At 42.2% G+C, this 26,128-nt stretch overlaps 1 protein-coding gene and 1 non-coding gene across 2 annotated transcripts in view; both read right to left on the bottom strand.

Annotated features, from left to right (window-relative positions):
• Positions 1 to 26,128, bottom strand: part of TBC1D8 (TBC1 domain family member 8) — a 48,805-nt gene that overhangs the window by 15,260 nt on the left and 7,417 nt on the right. The window contains exons 2-10 of the mRNA XM_072352704.1: positions 23,426 to 23,536; positions 19,707 to 19,825; positions 18,363 to 18,591; positions 14,419 to 14,659; positions 4,880 to 5,087; positions 3,521 to 3,715; positions 2,485 to 2,667; positions 1,899 to 2,049; positions 1,089 to 1,303 (exon numbers count right to left, since the gene is read on the bottom strand). Coding sequence (XP_072208805.1) covers positions 1,089 to 1,303; positions 1,899 to 2,049; positions 2,485 to 2,667; positions 3,521 to 3,715; positions 4,880 to 5,087; positions 14,419 to 14,659; positions 18,363 to 18,591; positions 19,707 to 19,825; positions 23,426 to 23,536 — 1,652 coding nt within the window. The remainder of the gene's footprint in view (positions 1 to 1,088; positions 1,304 to 1,898; positions 2,050 to 2,484; positions 2,668 to 3,520; positions 3,716 to 4,879; positions 5,088 to 14,418; positions 14,660 to 18,362; positions 18,592 to 19,706; positions 19,826 to 23,425; positions 23,537 to 26,128) is intronic.
• Positions 7,931 to 8,002, bottom strand: TRNAP-AGG (transfer RNA proline (anticodon AGG)). The gene has a single exon. It is a non-coding gene; the product is annotated as a tRNA-Pro (tRNA).

A 26,128-nucleotide genomic window follows, 5' to 3' on the forward strand; every position in this document is an offset into this window, starting at 1 on the left:
TGCGAGATGTTTGGGGCCTGCTTTTCCCCCCTTTTTGTATTTGTATTTCAAAAGAAGAGTGAGAATCTGGGACTGTTACGACATTAGCTAGAATTCAGAGCTGCACAGAAGGCAAAGATATTAATTTAAGTGACAGCGGGTAAAGAACGTCATCGTTTGTCATCAGTGTTGGAAAAAAGAGCAGAGCTTCATTAGACCTCTGCCCAAGTGCACTGTGTGAATCTCATCTGCGTAGGCCAGCTCCCTTTGCACTGTCTCCAAGTATTGTGCAAGAAACTCACCCTCAAACAAACAAAAGCATCAGTTTTTTTTTTTCCCCGCCTCTAAATGCAGTTTGCAGAATGCTGAGGGAATGCTTTTGGTAAAGCAGAGCATGCTTGTTTTCCAGAGTAATTCAGAACTAATGCCCAAAGGTATGCATTTTCCATAACTATAAAGACATTATTAATCAAAACCACAGTTCAAATGATTCCCATTAGAACAATAAAAGTGAGAAAGAAGGGAAAAAAAGAAGAAAGAAGAAAGAAGAAAGAAGAAAGAAGAAAGAAGAAAGAAGAAAGAAGAAAGAAGAAAGAAGAAAGAAGAAAGAAGAAAGAAGAAAGAAGAAAGAAGAAAGAAGAAAGAAGAAAGAAGAAAGAAGAAAGAAGAAAGAAGAAAGAAGAAAGAAGAAAGAAGAAAGAAGAAAGAAGAAAGAAGAAAGAAGAAAGAAGAAAGAAGAAAGAAGAAAGAAGAAAGAAGAAAGAAGAAAGAAGAAAGAAGAAAGAAGAAAGAAGAAAGAAGAAAGAAGAAAGAAGAAAGAAGAAAGAAGAAAGAAGAAAGAAGAAAGAAGAAAGAAGAAAGAAGAAAGAAGAAAGAAGAAAGAAGAAAGAAGAAAGAAGAAAGAAGAAAGAAGAAAGAAGAAGGAAGGAAGGAAGGAAGGAAGGAAGGAAGGAAGGAAGGAAGGAAGGAAGGAAGGAAGGAAGGAAGGAAGGAAGGAAGGAAGGAAGGAAGGAAGGAAGGAAGGAAGGAAGGAAGGAAGGAAGGAAGGAAGGAAGGAAGGAAGGAAGGAAAAGAAAAGCAGCATTATCCTGCTAGTAGGAGCTTTTCACCTGGCAGTATCCTATTTTGGGGTTTCTGTGCGCATAGGCAGTCAGCACCCTCCTGAGCGCCGCTATCCCCGTCTCACTCTGGAAGGCAGGGTGCTCAGGCAGTGAGCGGTGAAGGTCACGCTCAATCTCCTCTGTCACCATACAACACTTGCCCATGGAGGCCTCCACTAGATGTACGTAGTAACCAGGATGAGAGGCAAGATCCGTCACAGCGTCTGGAAGCAGCCAGAAGGGAGGAAGAGACACGAGTGGCTTTAAAAAGTTGTACGCTACACAAATGTTTGACCATGTTGTATGTTGGATTAAGGACTAAACTTGAGATCATGCTGCAGGAACTTTTTTGGCTCTGCCAGATCTATGGGTGAAACGAGTTGTTTTTTCCATCTTTAGTTTCTGTTACTCCTGCCAACTTCCACCATGGAGCAGGAGCAGCGCTGCTGACTTGAAGATGTCATTATTTTGCAGTAATTTGATTTGAGCAGAGTTAAATCAATATTTATGCTAAAATCAAATTGCTCCTCGGAAAAGAGCATTACTTTATGAAAACATGACGTTAATTTTAAATTACACAGATAAAGCAGATGTTATGTTTTTCTGCACATTGTGTCATCATGCCCTGAGACAAAATTCCAACCATCCACTGAGGTACTTACTTGCTGTTCTTATTTCAGTACTCGATCACTTGTAATCCTTAAGCACATAAGCTCAACACATAAGATATTTAATTGCCCTTGTGAAATTTTCTACCTAAATGTTTTGCCACGCACAGAATCAGACATGACTGCAGCCAACACGTCTACAGGTGCTCACCTGAGAAGAGCAACCACAGTTTGCCCCTTAAGGATTCAGGGATTCCCATAGCAACAAGTTTTCTGATCTTCTCTGTGCGAAACATGCATACGGTTCTGCCATACTCCACAAAATGGTCATCCCATAGACTCTCTTTGATTTGCTCCCTAGACTGCAAACAGGAAAGTATCTTTAAAAGACCAAATCGTGTGTGTGTGAGAGATCTTATAAACAAGAAACGTTCTACATCTTAGAAATTCCACGAGATATTTCCATCACCAAAGGATGTGGGAAGTCTAACTAAGGAGTTAAACAATGCCCATTTTGCATATGTGAATCACCACATAAGGAGGGAGAACACAACTGAAGATAGGGAAAAACATTATAAATATTCATCAGAAAGGAATGGGGAAAGAAGAATTAATAAAACATGCAAATAAATTTTAAAATGGCTATTCCTTAACTTAGCACACATGTAACTTCTCCAGGCAATTCCGAGTTTACTTCACTAAAATTACCTGTTTGAATTTTGAATTACCTGCTTTCTTTTTTATTTTCTCTTTCTTTTTTTTAGAGAAACTTACAACATCCCTAAAATTGTCCGTACCTTTCCAAAATCAAGGCCTGCCATTCCCGACTGATGAAAGTCCGATCTCAGTGCTTCAGCATTGAGCAAGTAACTGCTCTCCTTGTCGCATTCACTTCTGTCCTTGCTTTGGGCAGCCTCCATTCCTGGGCTGCCAGGCTCACAGCCCCCAAGCACACACGTGGATGTGAAAACAGGAGTGTTCTGCAGTGCAAGTCCACAGGAGGCGACAAACAAGAAGAGGTTAAGAATCGCCTCCCAAACAGCATTCAAAACAAGCAGCAGCCTGCCTCCTGGACTAGCTTTGCCTGTTGCATCAAAATGTTTCCAGGAGGAAAGGTCTTACTCAAGACTTTATTCATATTACCATTTATTTGTATGCCAGAGAAGAGTTGTTCCTTTGAAACCACTGTTGTTAGTAACTTCTAAGTATCCTTGCTGACCTCAGCCTCACCTCATAAGTCATGTACTTCAACCTACAGTCATCTTGTGGCCCTCCGGGGCACTTTCTAAAGTTTATCATTGTTTTTCTTGCTTGGTGAGGCAGAGTCAAAACTGGACACTGCATTCAAGATCACACTCATAAGCACTGAATAAAAGAAAGCAGTACATAAAGTTTCACAACCCCACAGTCCACTGGCCCTCTTCACTGTAAGAGGGCACTGCTGACCAATGTGCTTGGCTCATGTGACCATGAGCTCCATGCTTCTGCTGCCCAGCTGCTCTCTAGCCGGCCAGCCCAGGCCTCTCCTCTGCATGAGGCTACTCTGCCAGACCTCACTTTCACTTCTGTTGAACTTCACAAAATCTCTATCAGCCACTCCATCAGATTTTTGAGGCCTCTGTGAAGGGCAACACTGGCTTCCACCATAATGGTGCAAGCAACTGCACTGGCTTCCACAACTGCACCATGGGTACCCTCCACACCACTGCGCTGGTCAATACCAAAGGCATCAGACAGCACCAGACCAAAGCCGATCCCTGAGAAGAGCAGCACAACAAACCAGTGCATAAACACAGTGAATTCATAATTCAAAAAGCCACCAAAGTTCAGTACCTGGTTCTTACTTTGCAGGTTGTTACAGTGCACTGGGTTGTTGGAGTTCACTTCTTTTAGCCTCTGGAGTAGGTTCTCCACCAATGCATCCCGTTCCTTCAGCTCAATGAACTGAAAGGCAGTCTTGCTCCTTATACTAACAATGATGGGATTAGGAAGAAGACTTGTGTCCTCCATCTTCTCTATACTGATTACCTTTTCCAGAAACATCAAAGAAAACACATTATGCACACATCTACAGAAACACCTTCCAACATTTCACACGCACCACGATTTACAAAACCGGCATTCATTTGCATGCATGTTTTAAAAGCAGTTATTCATATTCGCTTTCCTTAGCCAGACATATTCTGCCACCCAAAGTTTATGGTATCTTCAGAAGTTCACAGCGGGCAGCCAAAAGTATCCCAGCTGTTTTTCCTTTTGTTTTGTTTTTATTTCAACTTTGCCGCCCACTCTGGCAGAGCAGACTGAGAGGAAAGATAAGAAAGGGGAGCGATGATTAATATTAGATTTAGAAAAGGTCAACTTGATCAAATTCAATGGGACTGAGGAGGAAATTTATGTTCAAACTTTAGAAGATGGGGGGGGGGAAACAGTTGCTTAGTTGTTTGTGATGAAGTATTTAACACTACTCTCTTATTGTTTTCTATTTCTGTAAGAGTGAAAGATAAGTTGCTGCAGTTAGGATCTATATCATTTGGATGTTACTCTGCTATTAGTTGAGGATGAAAGGAAAGCTTTAATTAAGAGATCATAACACATCCACAGTAAATCAGGCAGATGTTTGCTGACAATTCCCTTCTACTCTTTCACTCCCACCACCTTCCCATGCATTCTCCCTCTATTTAAATAAGTCTCTAATTTTATGGAAATTTAGCAACTCATCACTCTTTCCAGAATTCTCCCTTTTCTCACTGCCCCACAGGTCTGCAAAGTATGCATGGCTTTGCTAGAGTCCGTCTGAGGAGGGAGAGATTCAACACTTCTAAGCACTGATCCCAGTTAAGGATGCTTTTATGTTGCCAGACTGGGTCCAAGCTGAAGTCTCCACTGACAGCAAGTTGGACTTATGCATTCATGGAGCTGAGACAGGAGCACTGTCCCAGTCCTGGACCAATCAGACTCCGACCTTGCAGTGGCCTGTCCTACAGCCCATGCTTCATTTTGACAATTTCATTAACTCACCCATGCATAATCCTGAGAACTCATGTTCTAATGAGTCCCAGAATGAACTTTAAACAGTCTTGTAGGCACGATACACACAAGCACCTCACTCTTAATATCAAATAATAGTTTGTGGGTAAATTAAGTGACAGCAGATAAAGGTAGATAAGGACTTGAAATGAACAACTCTACCTCTCTAAGTGGGATGATAACATTGCAGGAGCCATTTTCCTTGCTGGCAAAACAGATATAACTGTCTGAAGTGTACATCCTTCCCACTGTGTGACAGCGACTGAATGGTGTCCAGAGTGAACAGTCTACAACTTCATGTAGCTTCTCCTTCCTGGGCAATCTGAAGAAGGCCCGAAAGAATTCATTCTGTGCTCTGGCTTCAAGATCCCTTAGGAGAAAGCATTAAAAGAAAATCACAGGACTCTGAAAGCCAAGGCACCGTGCACAAGGTTCTTCTTCTTAGGCTCACCAAGAGCAAGGGATAGAGAACAAAAGCACCATGCAGAGCAATCTTCACTGCCTAACTTAGAAATGAAAAGAACCATCATCAATACTTTCTTATCAACAGATCAAAAGCAACTACTTGAATGACTAGAAAAGGGAAGAAAATTAATTTAAATGAGTAGTCTTTTTTATTACCATTATTATATAGCCATACACTTTCTCTGGCTGCTATACCACTTTCCAGCCTCAAAGAGTTACAGGTTTCAATGCCCAGGAGATAACTAAATCTTTCATCTGATGAATGCATATTGAGCAACAGGGATCAGCTTTGAGTTCCTTGTTTCCTGTCCTGGTAGCATTACCAACATCACTCCAGCGATTTGCACCTGCATCCAAAAGTGATGCATTTACTCAATAAGCACCACCCAGAACGATCAGTAACAGAAGAGTTAAGGATGGTGACACAATTGCGTCACTAACTTACAAAGGTCTCTGCCTCAGAAGAGTTGCAAATGCAAAACGAGTCTGGGTCACTTAGATTTAGGAAGGAACAACAGCATCAGCTACATCCAGATTGAATTAGGCTTGTTTCTATTCACCCATCCACATTTTTGTGGCAATTAAAATAATAAAAAAAGCCTTAAGCTTTCATTGCTGGGCCATGGTAACACAGAATTGAGTTCAGAGGATTTTTTTCACCTCCCTTTTTAATGAAGAATTCTGCAGTAGTTTATTAAGCTATGCAATTACAGTAGAAACAGGCCATAACTATTATCTTGCCAACAGCAGTTCCAGAATCTACGGGACTCAAAATTCTATCACCCTCTTTACAAGTAAATTTTTCCAAACATGATTCACCTTAGGAGGAAAAAAAACAAAACAAAACAAAAACCTTTGACTTTGTTATTTTGTTCCACAGTGAGGATTTAAAGCAGGGGCTGAAGTGCAGCAGGGAGTGGTACAGCGTGGCTATAAATCCCCTCTCCAGTCCTCCCTTCCCCCCTCCTCTTCTGCAAACACCCTCCCCTGCACCAGCCCTGCTGTTTAAGAAGTTTGCACAGATGTAGCCTCTTCTTCAGCAAATAAACTGTGTGTTTCACTTCAGTTTACTCTGCAAAGAAAAAGGGAGACGGACAACCCAAAACAAACTGAGCAATGAGAGGGGCGGACCTGTCGCTGTGACAACAGACGCACCACACTTCACAGCATTTGGCCTTTGTTTCCTTCTAAAGTATTATCATCCTTCACGGGATTATCCAAGGAAAACAGACAAATAGCCTCCTGTTTTCCACAAAGAACAAAGAAAAGCTCTCTCCGTAAAGGAAGAGAAAAAGTTTGTTCTGAAGTTAAAATTCCACAGCAAAAGAAACTCGAAATAAGTGCCCACGGTGAACTGCTATTGTGACAAAGCTAGATCAGGATATGCCTCCTAGTTAACTCAGCACAAAAATATTTTCCATTCCTGCACAACACAGATGAATGTTACTGATAGCATCTGCAGGCAGGTCTGTGTGGAGCTGCTCTCTGCTGCTATTGAGCCAGGAAGGTAAGATCCTCCCAGAAGGTATGTGGCTACTGCAGCTTCTATACCTTTATGCTAAAAAATGCATTGTACCAAAGAGCGGAATCTCTGTTGAGACTGAGATTGTTACTTGAGAATCGATTATTTCCAAAGCACCAAAATCCATAATTTCTGTCTAGTTCTTTGCATTTTGCTGCATATCCCAGGACTTCAGGCTCCTTTCAGACATGAAGATCCACTGCTACAGGTTTTCCAACTGAAATTTGACTTTCCGTATCCGAAACAAAGTAAATTCCTCAAGCAACTTTCACCAGGACGCAGCATCCAACCCCACGCACAAAACATAATGTAAAAGGGGGGAGGGACTGCCAACCCCAGAAACAGAATCACAGAATACCCCAGTCTGGAAGGGACCCGTAAAGGACCACAGAATCACAGAATTTTAAGGATTGGAAGGGACTTCTGGAGGTCATCGAGACCAACATCCTGCTAAAGCAGGTTTGCTACAGCAGGTTGGCACAGGTAGGCATCCAGATGAGTCTTGAATACGTCCATAGAAGGAGACTCCACAACCTCTCAGGTTAGGCAGCCTGTTACAGTGCTCTGTCACTCTCACAGTAAAGAAGTTCTTCCTCATGTCCAGAAGGAACTTCCATGCGTTCCAGTTTGTGCCCATTGCCCCTTCTTTATTGCTGCACACCACCCAAATGAGTACACCCCCAAATGACTCGACTTCTGCACTTTAGATATTAATAAATATCAGCGATGAGACAGACCCCCTCTCATCTTTCTGTTCTCCAGGCTGAACAGCTCCGGGTTTCTCAGCCTCTCCTGACAAGGAATATGCTCCAGACCTCTCATCACCTTTGCAGCCTCTCTGCCAGATTCCTTACAGAAGTTCCCCGTTTTTTTTGAACTCTCTGGGAAACCAGGACTGGACACATTACTCCACCTGTGGTCTTAGCAGGGCACAGCAGAGGGGGAGGAGAGGAGGATTCACCTCCCTCGACCTGCTGGCTAGGTTCTTTTCAATGCACTCCAGAATTCCATTGGCCTTCTTGGGACATTAGTGGCTCTCGGTCAACCTCCCACACACCAGTGCTGGGAGAGGGAGGGACGACCCAGATCCTTCCCCTCGGAACTTCCCTCCAACAGGTCAGCCCCTAAACCATACTGGTACGCTTGGTTATTCCTCCCCAGCCGCAGAACCCTACCCACACTTGGCTCTTGATGCATCTCATCAGGTTCTGCTCTGCCCAAAAAGAGGGCTCGTCCGGGATTTGAACCCGGGACCTCTCGCACCCTAAGCGAGAATCATACCCCTAGACCAACGAGCCAGTTGGCTGATGTCATTTTTCAGTCCAATTCCCGTCTCCAGGCAGCACCACCCAAAATGCAAACCATATGTGTGAGAGCGCTGTCAGATGCTTCTTCAGCTCCGGCAGCTTGGGGCTGAGCCTGACAAAAACGTGCAGAAAAGGGAGGCCAGCCTGCTGGAGGCTGGGAGTCCGGAGAGAAAAACGGTAGCAGAAATACGGGCAGCATTTACTGCTGCAGAATGCAATTGAGGGAAAGTGGCACGCCGTGACAACGCTTCCTGTTAGGCAGGGAAATTGTAGGGCTTCTCACCCTCAGAAATAGCAAGAAAACAAGACAGCAATTGCTTAAATATGACGCAGCATCAACTCAGGCAAGATCCCACAACTTCCATTTTGAGTTTCACAATACCTGCAGCGCTGAACAGAAACACAACTCCCCCATACGCTGCCAAATCTCTCTAGCTTCACAGTATTTAAAGTGGTTTGGTTTGTAAGCAAACGCAGTGCACTCAGCTACACCTAAGAAAAGAAGGAAAGCTATCCCCACACAAAACTAACGTAGATCAAATGTTTACATGTGCCTCAGAAGAATAAAAGGCTACAGGATGAAACTGCTTTGTTCCCCGCTCTTCAGAAAAATCAGCAGCTCTCTCCTAACGCAGTTCCTGACTTGCAGGCTATGGGGTTCCTGCACTGCCTCTGCCTTTGGCACTTCAAAGGGTCTGCCAAGTCAAAGCTGTGATAACTCCATGTGTGTGTGACCTACCCGTCACCTAGCAAGAGTTTTAAACTACAGGAAATAACACACGAGTCTAAAGTAAAAAAGTATCAGGATACTTAAAATGCTGTCCTTGCTGTCAAATGGCTTTCTTTTCTTTTCACTCTGCTTTCAATCCTACAGAAGTCGACTTGGCAACACTTTGGACCTGCTGAGTCACCCACTGCCTGTTGCCAGACAAAGAACTGTATGGCATAAAGTCAAGCAACAGACATAGGGAAACAAAAAAAAACCCCACAGACTGCTTGACCTCTCACTTTTACAGAACGATCACTGCCCTGTTCTTGCTATCCAGACTTTGGAAAGTTGACTTTGAAAATAACAGCGATATATATCTTGTTGATCAGAAAACCTGTTGAATTTCTGTGGCGAGAAAGGCTTCTCATAAGCAAGCTAGGAAAAGCCATCCAACGAATGCCAATGTAGACTTGTCTGGACAAATGTAAACTCAACATCATTACCTCACACAGCAGGAACACTGGACTTGTAAATGGAGGAGATGCAACAGATATTTCAGCCAGACTTCATTAAAGTCTTGATATTTCCTTACAAGGAAACTAATGCAGCCACACTGCAAGGAAAATCTGTTGTACCCAAAAAGAGTACCCAGAAAGCAGCCCTCAAAGGCACACAGTTAAAGTGTAAGGCTGTATGGAGAGCATCTCCCGGGAGTCTGTCTCACACTGGTGTCTGTTCAGTATTTTCATTAGCAACCTGTGCAGTGGAGCAAAGATCGTTATTATCAAATTTGCTCATGACATGAAGCTGGTAGAGACAAATGAGCAAAAGAACAGGATCAGAATTCAGACTGAGATGGGTAGTGCAGACAAAAAGCAATATGCAATGATGGCATTGAGTGCAAGTTTGCAGATGACACCAAGCTGAGTGGTGCAGTCAATACACTGGAAGGAAAGGAGGCCATCCAGAGGGACCTGGACAGGCTGGAGAAGTGGGCCCATGAAAACCTAATGAGGTTGAGTAAAGCCAAGCGAAGGCAATTCAAGTTATTTATACAAACTGGGGGAAGATCTCCTTGAGAACAGCACTGTGGAGAAGGACTTGGGGGTCCTGGTGGATGACAAGCTGGACATGAGCCATCAACATGCACCTGCAGCATGGAAGGTCAACTGTGTTCTTGGCTGCATTAAAAACGGGTGGCCAGCAGAGAGAAGGAGATGATTATTCTCCTCTACTTGGCTCTTGTGAGGCCCCATCTGGAGTACTGCATCCAGGCCTGGGGCCCTCAGTACAGGAAGGACGTGGAGCTCTTGCAGCCGGTCCAGAGGAGCACCACTAAGATGATCAGAGGGCTGGAGCACCTCTCCTGTTCACTGGAACAGGCTGCCCAGGGGAGTTGTGTAGCCTCCTTCTCTGGAGATATTCAAGACCCACCTGGACACCTACCTGTGCGACCTGGTATAGGGAACCTGCTTTGGCAGAGGGGTTGGACTCGATAATCTCTGAAGGTCCCTTCCAACCCCTACGATTCTGTGATTCTGTGAAAGGTTGAGGGAACTGGGATTGTTAAGCATGGAAAAGAGAAGGCTCCAGGGAGACCTCATTGTGGTTTTCCAGTACTTGAAGGGAGCATATGAAGGAGGGGGAACGGCTGTTTACAAGGGTGGACAGTGATAGCACAAGGGAGAATGGTTTTAAACTGAGACAAGGGAGGTTTAGATTAGATATTAGGAGGAAGTTTTTCACACAGAGGGTGGTGACGCACTGGAACAGGTTGCCCAAGGAGGTTGTGGATGACCCAAACCTGGAGGCATTCAAGGCCAGGCTGGATGTGGCTCTGGGCAGCCTGGTCTGGTGGTTGGTGACCCTGCACATAGCAGGGGGCTTGAAACTACATAATCATTGTGGTCCTTTTCAACCCAAGCCATTCTATTACTATGAATCTATGATAAGTATTTTCAGTTGTAGGAGAAGCAGACAAATACAGGCTGGGGACCAATCTACTGGAAGACATTCTAAAAAACGAAACAGAAAAGAAATACCACCCTCAAGATTACAAGGGATTGTAAATCAAGCATGAGCTAGCAGCGTCATGCTGATGGGAAGAGAAGGATCACCACACCGGGCAGAACAGGGAAGCTTTCAGCTCCCAAAAGGCAGCAGGGAAGGCCTGGGGCTGTGGTAGGGTCGGGGCTACTCCCACATCCCACCACTGTGTTCCTGCAGTGACCAGAGAGGAGCTACCAGAGGCGCTAAAGACAAGACAGGTAACAAACCCCTGGATAAACCAGAGTAGTGACGATTACAGAAGTAAAAGGAGATGCACAGTAATCTCCAAATATACAATGGTTGCTCTAAAGAGAAACATTTGATCTCTACCACTGTAATGAATAGGATGAGAAGCATTAGACTCAAAAACATGCAAGAAAGTTCCAAGAGACTTCAAGAAAGCCGTTCCAACCAATGGTAAGGCAGTGAATTACCACCATGGGCTCTGGCATTGCCATTGCTGGAAATCCTTAAATGTATTAGGCAATCATCTGGATGACTGACATGCAGAGATAATCCAAACCGTGCCTTCTGCCAAGCAGAGGAATAAAATGAGGCTCTTCCTTGTCACATCTTCCGTGTTCCTCAAGGTTTATGGTGTTCCTGGAATCAGTGCAGACTGAAGTGATATTTACAATTCAAGACACTTCAGTTTCTGTTCACTTTAGGTCAGTGTTAAAAACCCCATTTGCTACAAATCCATCCTCCCTAGAAATTCAGTGTTACACATGAAGGAAATAAATCAGGCCTGGAAAAATGTATTATGCTTTTGAAACCTTACTGACAGAAGCACACAAGCTTTTAAATCATGTGACCAATTTCCTCATTATGTTTGAAGAATGTGATGAATATCCTTACATCCCGAAAGAGATGGAAATAAGAAATACAAGAAAGCCATACTGGAGATTTTAGTGACCTTCTTACTGGAAAAGAAGAACATTTACCACGCATTCAAGTAAAATTGTATGGTGCATATACATATGACTGCAAGAAATGGCTTTTATAGTTCCCCAACACCTCTGCTTTACTTTGCTTTCTATGGCAATTAATTTGTCGTTAATCCCTATGTAATCTATTGTTCCAAGCCTTATCCTTTCATCAGGCAGCACTAAAACTTGCACATGGACTTGTTTGACTCTGGTCTTGACATAACTGGTGTCAAAGACTGCAGGTCTAATCCCCCAACCTCTCAGAGTCTCGTCCATGCTCAGCAGGATGACTCCAAGGGTCTCAGGGAAAGCATCAAAGATTGCTGTTTTTTAGAATGCATATAGACCATACTGATATTAAAAATGCATTTTATACACAAAGACTTTGCGATGAGCTTCTTGGAAAAGAAAACCTAGCAAACAAAAGAAATCTAAAGCATAATTTGCCACAGCAGGAGTAACTTTAATGACGCGTGGATTACTGCTTTCATTTTGATAGACCGCTATGTGATTCCTAATCATGCACAAGAAATATCAAATACAATCATTAGGGGAAAATGTCAAGTGAAAAATAATTGTTCTTGTACTACTACAATGGTTTCAGGAAAGAAAAAAAAGCAGCAACAAAAACCTCACCCACCAAAGTTCACCCCCCTGAAATAAGTTAGTGTTAAAAACCAGTTTATCTACTATTCTAACTGCAGTCTTGCTTAATCACATCACATCAAAGTGTTTGCTGAAGTGTGACAAAGGGCACCAGAAACAGCAGCTCATCCAAGCACCACCTCTCTAAATCACACAGAGGAAATGGGATTTCAGCATCCTCCACCTTCTCATTTCTGCCATCTCAAGTTACAGCCCGTCAGCGTGGTTAAGAGAACATCTTGCCCAGGAATCAATTGTATTTTCTTACTCCCTTCCACTCTTCTTGTTCCTCTCCTCTTTTTCTTTACTCATGTTTTGTTTTCGTGTGTGTGTGCGTGTGGTTTTTCTGTTTGTTTTTAAAGTTGGAAGGAAGAAGAAAAAAACTTCTGACTAAATGTGTGGGACGGTTTCTGTTACTTGTTTGCTAACAGACACACCACGTTCCAAAAATCCCACAAGGTATGCAGAGGTTGATTCATTGACAGCCCCGTATTATAGCATCTTATTAAGCCTCTAATCTTTTTGTAATTGTCATTTTAGCTTGGCGGGCCTCTTTGTTTTCTTTTTGTTTGCTTTTCATCCTGTTCATTTACTTGATACAAAAACTCCTTTGAGAAGAGACAGTTAAGAGTTAAAAATCAGTAGATGCCGAAAATGTCTCTTGTGGATTGTTACACTTCTTTTGGATTTACTTCCCTTGTTTTATGGATCTAACTTTTCAGCCCAAAAGCAGGAGGGTGGTGGAATTGTAAAGCATGGAAATGGGTTGCAATAAAACCTATTACTCAAAGTCATATCCTACGTTAGTCAAAGGACATAAACTACATTTCTTGGGCAAAAAGCCCACAGTGTTAACAATATCCAGTTACACACACAGTGAAAAACAATGACAGCCTTTGTGTTTAGAGAAGTCCTGGCTACGATAAAAAAAAGCCTGTAAGGAAGTTCATGGCTGCTCACCACTGTATCACTCTAACAAACAACCCCAATGAACTCCTTGATGATATCATGGATGAAATCCTGGTGTCAGTCATTTCCCTTACTGTGTGTACATAGGAAATTAAAGGGAAAGCTGGAGAGAAACTTCCAATGTCTTCATGCTTTAAACAGTTTTAAAACAGTAAGGCTGTAAAAGTTTAATACTAAACTTTGCACAACTGTCTCCCTAAGACATATATCCAACATCGCTGCAAAAATGCCACCCAAAAGCAACACAACGGCTACTGGGCATGTTTCTGTTTGTTGGGAAACAACACTGTGCATTCCCTGCATTTCACCCTGTAAGCAACACCTGGGTAATTCCCTTTGTACCTCTGGCAGGAGGGCAGGAAGGAAGAGCAGGAAATGTTATCAGCGCTCCAAACACACTCCATTCAGAAAACATACATTATGGACGAGCACACGAACACTGATGCCCCAGGCAAATTCCAGTTTTGGATATTACACTGTGCCCACCTAAAATTCCTCCCTGCAGTTTCTCTTCCCTTTTCACATACCAGCAAATAAACACAAAGTTCTGTCTTATGCCACTGGGCAGGAAAATAGTTATCAATCTTCTCCCTGAGCATTCAGTGCATTTCTGCAGTGGGAGAGGAATGCATAGATGCATTTCAGGGATGCGCTGTTTAAAGCTGACATCGGCACATTAATCTGTTGCAACAGCCTGTCTGTTTTTGGGTCCTACGAATGCTTGCTAAGTCAGCTATGGCAATCCTCCTAGCAGGAGATTCCATGTGTCAGTTACCCTTCTACCGTCAGCACTAGGAAAGCCTATACACTACTGATATTATCAACAAAGGAATGCCATTCCTCAGGAACAACTGAAAATATCCCTGTTATTTGTGCTACACAAGAAACAGTACTTATAAAACAAGTAAAAACTACAGTGATATTCAGTGAAGAAAAGCAAAATGGAAAAAAACAGTATCTTGTACACAACATTATTTGACACACTGCAGTACACTGTAAAATCTGTGGGGCTTTTTTCTTTAAAGCCTTACCCAGCTAACAATGCAATCCAGAAAATCCACTTTTGAACCCCTGCTCACACATGGAAGAGCAGTTCTGCCTCTTACCTCTTGGTAATCTGAGTAGGATCCTGTAGGCCTGGATCCAGCTCAAAGATCTCATTATCCAGTAGCCTTCGGAGAGTTACATCTGCCAGCTGCTCCATGATCCGGAATGCCTCAGCGATATTGAGGAAGGTGGAGAAATCACGCTCTTTATTTGGCGTGGTGACACGGACTGTGTCAGTCATGAAGACATTGGAGGTTCTCTCCAACTTCTGGACCTCAACCCAAGGAATGATGAGTTTCACTGCCATTGCAGAAAGACCAAGAGTGAATTAGAAATGCCCATTTAAACCGTTCATACCTGAAACATACACAAATTCAGAAAACGCAAACAGCAAAGAGGATAAGCTCATCTTTACAAAGGCTAAGGAAAAGATGAAATGCTTGGTATTACTATGCATATGTTCTCCTTCACTGCAACAGATTACGTTGTTGAGAATCTCTCCCTCAGAATTTCATCTCTATTCTTAAGAAGCATTAGACCGAAGAGCTCTGTCTCTATTGAACCTTTGCTTCTTTGGAAGTCATTTCTGCAGCTTTCATTACTACCAGAAAAAAATGGTGGATTTCAAGAGTAGGGAGAAAAAAGGGGTAGGGCTTGTAACCTTGCAAAAGTGAAGTGTTAGGCAGTTGGGAAACCTATTCCAGTTATATACACAGTATTTTAAAACTAAAATAAAGGTAACTCTCCTGAAAAATAAGTTTTCGTACATTAATTTCTTTTGTAAAGTTTAAGTACTACCATAAACGGGGTGTCAAAGAAAACCACCTAGGTGCTGGGATCTTCCTGTTCTGGTTGCTTTTTACTTAAAAAGTACGCTGGCAAGTTTTGCCATAAACACTAAATGCATTTAAAGTTGTTTACGGAAAAGAAAAAGTACAGGACACAGTTCCCCATACTTAAACACTCTGTCAAATCATATAAATACAAAGAAAAGAATCAGCTTATTTTAGACAGCCACTCAGAGACATTACTTGCCTCTCATGCGAACCTCCGGGTAGAAATTAGTCTGGAAAGAACTCTAAAATAGATTAAATTTCTACTTAGCTGTTGGATGCTTCCCAGTATTCTATGCGCCAATAAACATCAAGGCTACATCTCCTAACATCCCTAGCTGGTCTCCTGATGCCAATAAAGTAATAAAAAGGCAGTAATAACAAGCATTGTCATGTATGTATGACACTTATCCACAATCATTAATTATACAAGCAGCCACCCTCAGCAAGTTTTCTGTACTACAAGAACCACAGCTGTCGAGATTATTTGCAGGTTAATTTTTTTCTTACGTACATAAAGCACAGCTGCGTCAACACACACAAAGTGTTGCAAATGGTCACAAAGTCATCCGTATCGGCACAGCCAAGGGAAGAAAGATTAAAAGAGTGCTGTAGCAATAGCACTATTGTTCAAGCAAGTCAGGAGCAAATAGGCTGCACAGTGCTTGTCACAGAAACAGCGTACTGTACTAGGCCCCGACTTCTGACTGAAAGGTACAAAGTCTTCAAGGATTTAGCAAAATACGAGTGTAACTTAAAAATGTAAAGAAACAAACTCCGGCATGTCCTTGCAAGAAACCTGACAGGCAAATCCCACTGAGTGCTGCAAATACTTTAGAAACTTAGCTGAAAGGAGACTTGTCTCGAAAATACGTTCCACATAGCCTGTGCTCACATAAATTTTATGACAAGCTGAAAACAGGTTCCAGTACTGCATTCCAGGTCATTTCAACAAAAAATAAAACACAGAGAAGGCAACAGGCCTGCCAGAAGCTGAAGATTTAGCACTTCTACTATAAAGAGATTACAATCTACAGTCTGGGGGAAATTTTATAGAGTTAAAACACATAAAAGAACTATTTCTATTGAAACCCTCTTCCCCCTCCCCCAAGAAGATGGGAGATAACGCAATAAATGCAATTTATTAGCAATATTTGCTTGACCGGAATTAGACAGATTTGTGATTGCTACCTGAATAAAGGAAAGACAATGAATCATTTGTTCTACTTATCACTGAATCACAGAATGGCAGGGGTTAGAAGGGACCTCCAGAGATCATCGAGACCAACCTCCCTGCCAAAGCAGGTTCCCCACACCAGGTCACACAGGTAGGCATCCAGGTGGGTCTTGAATATCTCCAGAGAAGGAGACTCCGCAAAGAAAAATGAACAGAGCTACAGCAAATCTGAATATTCAGTGTAATACAAGCATTTCATCAATCTGACAAAGCATCGGGTTTTAAACAGAAGCAATCTTCTTTATCAGAATCAGGGAGCTAGACAGCACTTCAACATATAAGACTTCCCACTGCTTTTTATTTCACCTTTCCGTGTATGGACCACAAAGGCGATGCCATTGACTGTAACAGTGAGCAAACGGCCTATTTTCCATGTTCAAAATAAAAGGTTACAAACATGTAATTATTTGAGGTTGGGCTGTTGTTGGGTTTTTTGTTGTTTTTGTTGTTGTTTTTGCATTTTCATAATGAGTTACTTAAAAAAGTGATTTCTCCTTAAAGAATACAGTGTGAAATTGTACTTCCAGTATCATTTAGTGACCTGTGATATTGCAGAAACAAAACTTATGGAACAGTACAAAGGATTTTTCTCTCTCCTTCCTCCTTCCCCCATTATCTGTCATTAGTAAGTGTAATTTTTGCTTCGCCTGCTTTGGCAGATTGGATATCTCTGCTTAAAGAGAGAAAGTCTGCAATGACGGCAAGCAGAAACAAATCACAAAGCAAAATGCTTGACACTAAAGAGAAAACAAGAAGATTAATCAAGGACTCAGATATCTAGAAACATTGCTACAGTCTTTCAAGCAAAATTCAGCTTCTGTATTTACAAGGCATAACAGTTTCTTAAATCTAACTCTGCCAGTCACCTTTTGCAGATATGACAAAATAACTGGCATGAAACAAAGTATGAAGAAAAAGGATCCCTAACTCTTGGTATGTACTTCTGCACTTTATGTTGGGGGCCTAAGGGAAAGCTGGGGAGAGACTTTTTATGAGGACGTGTAGCAACAGGACAAGGGGAAATAGCTTTAAACTGGAAGAGAGTAGATTTGGACTAGATAACAGGGAGAAATTCTTTACTGCGAAGGTGGTGAGACACTGGAACAGGTTACCCAGCAAGGCTGTGGAAGCCCTCTCCCTGGAAGCATTCAAGGCTGGGATGGGGCTGTGAACAAGCTGGTCTAGTGGGAGGTGTCCCTGGCTACAGCAAGGGGGCTGGAACAAGATGATCTTAAAGGTCCCTTCCAACCCAACTAATTCTATGATTCTAAATCTTCACAATTGCCAGTTTCTCTCTTTTATCTTTCTTACGTTCGCACTAGTGCACCAGTGAATGCTACAGCTTTCCTAATCGCTATGTAATTCCTGCTACAGTCATGGCAGTGTAGGTCGATACTACCGTGCTCACTACAGCAGGATGGCGAGGACTCGGGGCAGCAGCAGTGTCACTGCTGTGCTTCCTGTGCTATTTTCAGCCCCGCAGCAACCTCACGCACTCCTAGCACCATGCTCTCTCCCCCAGGCAGCGCTTCCTTTCCTGCCTCACCGCCCGACCCTGCACTCAGCGGTGCTGGCGGCGATGTGCTCCCATCAGCTCTCGGCCGACTGTTTGCAGCACTAAAACCAGCTGTTGAAGCTGTAGGAGGTCTGGTACGTTTTAAGCCTGCTTCACGTGGAAAAAAAAAAGGAAAAAGGACTGCAGAGTAACCGTGACTGCAAACTCTTGTGTTCTCATTTTTATTACCAGATTAGTGCTGAAATGTAAGCACAAAGGAAGAAGTAAAACCCAAATTAAACAAGATCTTTCATCCAAATAATAAAAATCTCAGGGAAGAATTACACTTTTCATAAAAATCCCAACTCCTTTTGCATTTCAAAGCAGTTCTGTTTATCTCTCTCCACAGTGCTAGATTTCTTACATATTTACACTTACATTCTTTGCCCAGGAAGAAGGAATAAAAACAGAGATGATTGATACTCAAATAAAGCCAGCCTTGCCGAGGAACTTTTCCTTTCCAACAGCAACAAGAATAATAGGTGATCAGCTTCTCTGCTTCAGGAAAATTAAACCTGGACTCAAATTTCACCAGGGCTTCTCGGAACTTTTCAGGGTCTTCCTCCTGCTCGGCGAGCTTACTGCTTGTTTCCTCTGCAATCAGTGCCTGATTCAATAAGAAGACAACAGATGACAGATCTACAGTATCTGCATTCAAGCAAGTTACAAGCTTTTCATTCAAATTTTAATAGCACAGCTCCTTCTGAAAGAAGAAATTCAAGCTGATTTGCAATTTTCACAAAGGGGTGCATTGCTGCAGCGGTTACATCTCTCATACACTTAGAACACTTCCAGATCAAGACTCTCAGCTGTGGTTTTTCCTGGGATTCTGTTTGCAGGGTGTTCTGTGTTTTGGAGTTCTTTTTTTGTGTTTTTTGTTGTCCTTGTTGCCGCCACGGTTCTATTTTGGGTTTGTTTGTTTTTGTTGTTTTTCTTTGACTTTTTCAGTATGTCTGGCAAAATCACCTATTTACAGTTCACAATTGCTGGGTTTTGCTGCATACAGAGCCCATGAGAGCAGCATGACAGACTCACAGCTCCAGCTCACTGGGCAGAGGCCAGCTCTGCACCAGAGGACAGCTGCCCCTAAGCACTGGAGACAAACTCACTGTCCACCTGGCAGTCGGTACTGCCACTTTGACTGTCAGCATTTACTGGAAAACCAACAGGTCATAACCTTCCTCTAAGCATCGTGCAGAACCTGGCCAAATGCCTGGCATCCTTTTGACCGTGTGACAGAAAAGATATTTTTCACCTCACAACAGATCAAGGTGATCTGAGTTTAGAAGTTGTGTCATGGGTGACACCACCAGTGAGGTGCCTGCTCAGATAGGAGGTCCTCCTGCTCCCCTTGGAGGCACAGTCAGCACTGTCAAGCCAATAGTGAGACTTGGCCAAAAGAAGACCTAGGAGTCACTGCTCTACAAGAAGCCTCTACCTATATAGTCATTGTGTGAAAACACAATTGCATAAACACTTTCTTGCTTCTTACAAGTCTGTGTGGAAACAGATCAGTAAGACTACTTATAGTGATTATTGAAGAAGTAAAATAATTGAACACAAGCAAGAAAAACAGGCAATCTGGTGATCAACTGCATTCAGGATGAACACTAGCTGGATCAGCACGCTCAACTAAAAAATAGTATTAACATGAACGAGAACACATATGAATGACAATAACTTCCTACAACTAATTGGACAAAAGTAAGACAGTTTTCCTACCTTTACTTTCCCCTTAACAAAGCTAACAATGTCTTCTTTATTGTCAAAAACAGACAAAGTATGCAGCAAGTTTTGTTCCAGCCATTCCCAGTGCTGATTTATCTCCTCGGCAGTGGCACCTAGAAAGGTAGAGAGTAATGTATTAAAGTTCAACCTATAAGATAAAAGTTGATAGGAAGAAAAAAAAAAATGAAAGTAACAAAATGCATTAGTATCTTAAGTTCATTATGAGAAATGGAACTTTCAGCCTCAAAACTCTTGGTAGCAAAGAGGTCAAATGGTCTAATTTGTAACAGTATACTTTGAGGGAAAAAAATGTTCTAGGAAAACAGTTTTAGTGCTTTTAGCTTTATCTTCTCAAACATTCTCAGCCAGAAAATGCTGCATTAAAAGCCAAAGCAGAAAACCCAGCAAAACCTCTCACTGATCTGTTAGAAGATGGCTTATTTTGATACAGCGTTCCATAAGCGGGCCACCAAAAACCATTGTTATATGTCTTATCCCCAGAAGTCCCTGATCATCCGTCCTCCCTTCGTATGCACATGCACACACACACCTGCCACACATGCATGCATATATGACGTGATCCTACTTGAAGAGTTGTTTGTATTAATCAAAGAACCTAAAAATGAAGGATTCCTCAACACCTACGGGGTCTGCAAGAGCATCTTTTCAAGGTTTAGGGGAGAAAAACAGTGAACAGAAAATCACTGAAAAATAAAGGCTTTCAAATGTAATGTGTTCACTCTAAATCCAGAAATAATATTTCAGTCATTACATTACCTATTTGTTTTGGCTCTTTCTGCTTGAAACTGAACTGCTGCTGCTTATCATTATGACAGGAGAGTTAGAGCAAGAAAGGTGACACAGAGGACAATGAAGGGAAAATCAGGCCACTCTAGACCTTACTGGTCAGTGGTTAAATGTTATATGTAAAAAAAAAAGTGAAGCCAAAGTTGCTTTTCTTATGCCTTATTTATGGAAGAAAGGAGAAAAGTAGTTTGACGAAGAGACATACAAAGCATAGAGGAATATACTTATAAAAGGAATCACAGACACAGAACTGGTTGCCTCCAAATTGTATTTGTGTGTACCTCAGAAATGCATCACATTGCCTCACAACAACAACAACAAAAGGCAAACTGAGCTATGAATTCTCCACCTTCCTCTGCTCTGTTTTCCATAAAGAATGCCAACTGGCAGGGAAACTTTCCAAGCTTTAACTTCCTTAACAGGAAGGTCTTGTGATGGAACTTCATAAATATCATTAATCAAGGTTAGATATCTTAAAAATAAATAAATAAATAAATAAAAATCAAGACAGAAGAGAAACTCAGATGGCCTTTTTGTGAGGAAAACATATCACGTCAATTGTTAAGGACACCAGAAACATCATTTATATGAAACGTGAAAAATATTTCATTTATACTGAAAAAGCTGCACAAAGAAAATACTGAGGTGGTTCCCTACACCTGGGCAAACTAAAAGATACCAACTGTATGGGAGAGTTGCTGGGTTGTCTCTTGGAAAATAAGAGATACCTCAATTGGCTACTCCATGTGGTTTTCTTTTGCCTACCACAAGTCTTCTGAAGTATTACGTGGATGGAGACAAGGCCTGAGGTCAGGCATTATTTTTTTCCCTGTAGTGGTATAAGATGATTAGCCATCTGGACTGAAACATCTCTGCCAGAACAGGCCTGCTGGGCATGGATCAGACTTGCCAGCAGCCCTCGGAGATTTGCAAAAGTCTGTAACACAGATATGACCCTTATGCATAAATTATAATTTCAGCCTACAGCTCCTGGAGCACAGGACCGCCAACATACAATTGGAAAATGTCATTTTGATTAACTGCCTAATGATATGATGGCTATCCCTAATGCAGTTACACTGGAAGACTGGAAGGAGCTGCTGGAGCTGCTCCTTGTCTTTGCTGCATAGCAGGAACTTAATTTGACCTGCTGCTCCTTCCAAATCCAGTAACAAAACCCTGTTTGCGCAGAGCAAACAGCCCAGCTAGGGCAGAGCTGGGCAACCACTGACAGCCACTTCTGCAGCCTTGGGGAGAATCAAGTCCCTTGCGGAGCTCCAGCTTTCTAAGAAAAGGGTCAGGTCGTGCTGTTCCTCCATCTGCTGTTGCCAAAGCCCATTCTCCCCGCTCACTTCAGGGTTTCACAACAGAGATATTATTCAGAAACAGCTCCTGCTACCATGGTTCTTGATTTCTGTGCAGCTCTCACAGCAGCGTATGCGTCGCGCCCTTACGGCATACAAAACAGATCCTTCTGCCTTCCACCTCATTACCGCAAATCTCATTTTCTCAGTGCTGAGTATTCATTTAAGAAAGCAGAAGAGAAATTTAGACAACAGTAATCAATTAAATTTATCTCAGTAAAATCCTCGACTGTTCCAACCAGACCAGTTTTTGAGTTGTAGCTGCTTTAACACAAAAAGCTTTTGGGCAATAAGAGTACGGGTAGGGCAAGGATCAACCTCAGGAAGGAAGACTACATATATTCAAATGACCATGAAGCCCTAGACAGCAACACTGAGCTTATTCTTCCAATGGAAGCCAACTGGCTTCACCAGAGAGCTTAACAGAAGGAAGGTCTTAAATTTCTCTATGAAATAGCCTTATTCAGAAAAAAAAGGGGTGAGGGGTAAGCAAAGAGAGGGAGTGGCAAGTAGCAGAAATACAAAGCATAGAGAAATTCCAAAACCAAGAAAACCTAACCACAACAAAACAGGACACAGACTTTACACAAGCTTCTTCACAGACATCTGTCAGAGAAATACAGAGGGATCATCTCTGCTGCAACCATGGAAGAAACACAGAATGAGCCCGTATGGGAGCAGGGTGAGAGTACACAGACTGCCCTTTTCATTTGAAGGACTGTAATAGCAAAAAACTTCAACAAGACACATCAACATTTACCTTGGCTAATTATTTCATGGCTTGATCCATGTAAGAAACAAAAGCAAAACACACGCTGTCAATTTCAATGCTAAGATCTCAGAGAGTGGAAAAAAGATGAGAACTGCCCTTCAGACTGCTTAAGCAAGGACAAGATGAGTTTAAACGCTGGCATTTAACATGCCCCAGTAAGGCTGCTGCAATTCACATCCATATCAATTTCCTGAAGATGGGTTTGACTTTCAAAAGTTGCAGAAACACTGTAAAATGGATTAGCGCACAGCAGACCCAGCTATTAGACATTCTCCTTGACAACTCTATTTATTACCTACTTCAGGTAGCATTTTCTAAGTGTCAGAGTTACACTTTGTTATCATCAAGTGTTGTAAGATATTTCACAGGCAGCAAGCAAAAGACAAGACAGATGAAAGCCAAGACTACACGGTTTCTTGCTGTGAGCAACTATGACTACCATACAAAAAGATGGGCATACAAATAGAATCACAACACTCTGCAAGAGACAAAAATAATAATAATAATGGAAAACACCCTCACCTAAGCAAGGTTTCTATTGAAACATCTCCCTCATTAACACTTTTTCATAATCATTACCTGGGATTCTAACCAAAGGTTATTTAGATTGTTACATGAGCTGTAGCCGAGAGCTTCACACTTGCACACAACCAGTTGGGGTTACCTTGAGTTTCTTGGACATGCAGATGCTGAGCATGCTCAGAATTTTTTTGTATGTGACTCACCAATAGCTATGGCCCAGTAAACTTCTGATCCATTCAATAACTCACCACATGCAATGGCAGAGTAAACCTGTGAGCCTGGGACTTGCAGTAAGATTCTGAAGGGAGCGACACGCGCATTGGAATCCAGCACAGCGTCCAAGGCGCCCACCAAGCGACCTGCAATCATGGAAAGAGGAAAGTGGGAGAAAAGAGCATTAGCACCAACCTTCACCAGTTCTGAAGGCTGCAAGTCTCCACATCTAAAACCAGAAAATCAAAACACAGAAAACAACGATAACAGCTCTGTCCATGTTTTAAGCTGCAACTTGCAGTTACTCAAAATGCGAGATGCAAACCAGATTAGACGATCAAACACATCACAAGTATTTCGCACTTCTGGTTCTGCTTCATGTATATGCATATCATCACAGAACTACGGTGAAGACCTGAGGGAGCCCAGAAAAACTACAGTTCCAGCCCCCATTCTCAAGCTGGATAAAGGCACCTATGCTATAAATAGCATTTGCCTAACCTGTTCTTCGAAACCTCCCACAGCCAAGGTTCAACCACCTCCCCAGCAGACCGCTACCAATAGTGTGAGGATGTATTCTTACAGCAAAAACAAACAAACAAAGCAGCCACCGCAAACTTAAACCTTCCTGCTGGAAACGAATCCTGCTCCCCAGAACACAAAGACTAATTGGCCAAAGCTTTTGATGTTGACGCTCGATAAACTCAAAAAGCATCAACATAATTTGCTGCTGTTTTACAATTTCTCTTGTTCCAAACGAAGCCCAGCTGACTCATCTCTTCATTACAGGTCATAGTTTCCAAACATTTCACTGTTCTCGAGCTAATCTTTAAGTCTAACACTCAAAACCGGATGCAATGCTTGCTAATAGTAAGTTCTCAGCTGTATAAAGAGTGGAAAACCTCCTCCTGTATTTTGCATACCCACAACTGCATCCAAATAGGCCTGCAGCAGTATCCCATTCTAAATTGGCACTTGATTTAAATACAATGCAAAGCTACATTTTCCCTTTACGTGCTCAACTTTTCCAACCAAAACGCTGTATTTACAGTTGTATTTTTGCTCTTTCACCATCAATCCAAAACAAAATGAATTGTTCTCAGTCTCCAAAAGTCTTGCCAGCCCTTTATAACTGCGTTCACCAGACCATCATGTAAGTGATTAATAGAAACAATAAAACAAGACCTACAAAGTCTTACTCTGAAATGCCTCCTTGCTTAAACAACCAACTACAGAGTACAGCACAACATAACAGCAGTGCAGCAACTTTCTTGTCCAGAAGGTATAAGAATCCCATGTGGAACAGTGCCAAAAACCTTTCAAAAGCAAAAGTAACTACACCAACTACTTCCTTCTTGCGTTCACACACACCGGTCATGCTATCAAAACTAAGCAGAAGTTAGACACTAGTATGTTTTAAAACTACACTGTGAGAGACCGTTTAGCTTCTCAGCTAAATACGCACCAAGAGACAGCAGCCATCTGTTTATAATGGAGACCTGAAGACTGCTACATATCACACCAAAACATGCAAAATGCCCTCCCCCCCAAAAATAAAACGACCAAAAACCACATATTTAAGTATAAAAGGTAGCGACGTATCCACACTCACAGAAAATACAGCATTGGCTTCAGTGTGCAGTCTTCAAAATAGCCGGATGAAAGCCACTAAGACAGCATCAAATGATGCAGAGAACAATACTATGGTTTAACTTCCAAACTTCAAAAGACTTGAGACAACGCATAAAAGGAAAAGATACTTATGAAGTGCTGCACGTGATTCCCCTGGTGATAGGTCTAAGAGAAGAATTTCTTTTTAATTTGACTGAAGTAGCTGAAAAAGTCAACTAACGGTGCTATGAAAATCCCCAAAGAACACTTAACGAGCATCTGATTGGTGAAGAAATTGTTTTCAGAAGCTATGAAAAAAGCCATGGAAGTACACAAGGAGCTGCAAAGCTGCACTTCTTAGCCTGCACTGAATTAATTCCTTTTTCTGTTCCCGAAAAACTGATGAGAAGAAACAATTCCTCTTCTCACTGCTTACTTCTGCTTGCAATTTCCATCTTGCTTATCAACTATGACAAAGAAAAAAAGAAGTTTTCTCCTTCAAGTGAGAACCATGCAAATGAAAAATGAAAATCCTGTCCCTACGGTCTCAGCCATCAACTCTTCCCAACAGCCCTCGGCCTGGAGGCCTTTGTTGGGGAACAGTAAAGGGGAGCTGTAGGACAGTTAAAAATTAGAAGGATTCAGAAGCAAAGAGACAACTGCTACACAGGCTTCCCTCCTTCCCAAAATTCCTGGTTAGTGGTATTTTGTTGGGATTTATACTCTCTGTGGAACAAGACTTGTGGAAGAAACTTAAACTTGAAAGTACTTCTTTGCCCTTAACAAACTCCTCCACCAAGTCCTCACCAACTTTTTGTCCTCCCAAGATGCAGAACTACTTCAGGGAAGCGCTGAATGTTGCACTGACTGCACATACCAATTTGAAGGGTCAGCTGCAGAGCATCAAGAGAACATCTCAGGCTATTCAAAACATACGAGGCTCTTCACACATAAAGAACACTGACAGGCTAAAATTCAGGCACAAAGCTCAGGTTTAATGTATGCTTCTGACAGATAGGAGGAGAGGACAGAAGCAGAAAAGGAAACATCTCCACTGAAATTAAACGCTTCACCTCAATAAATCTGAACCCTTTAGCAGAGAGTCAGACAGTGGGAACATCTGCCTA

This window comes from Excalfactoria chinensis, chromosome 1, assembly GCF_039878825.1.
Source record: "Excalfactoria chinensis isolate bCotChi1 chromosome 1, bCotChi1.hap2, whole genome shotgun sequence".
Classification (NCBI taxonomy): Eukaryota; Metazoa; Chordata; class Aves; order Galliformes; family Phasianidae; genus Excalfactoria; species Excalfactoria chinensis.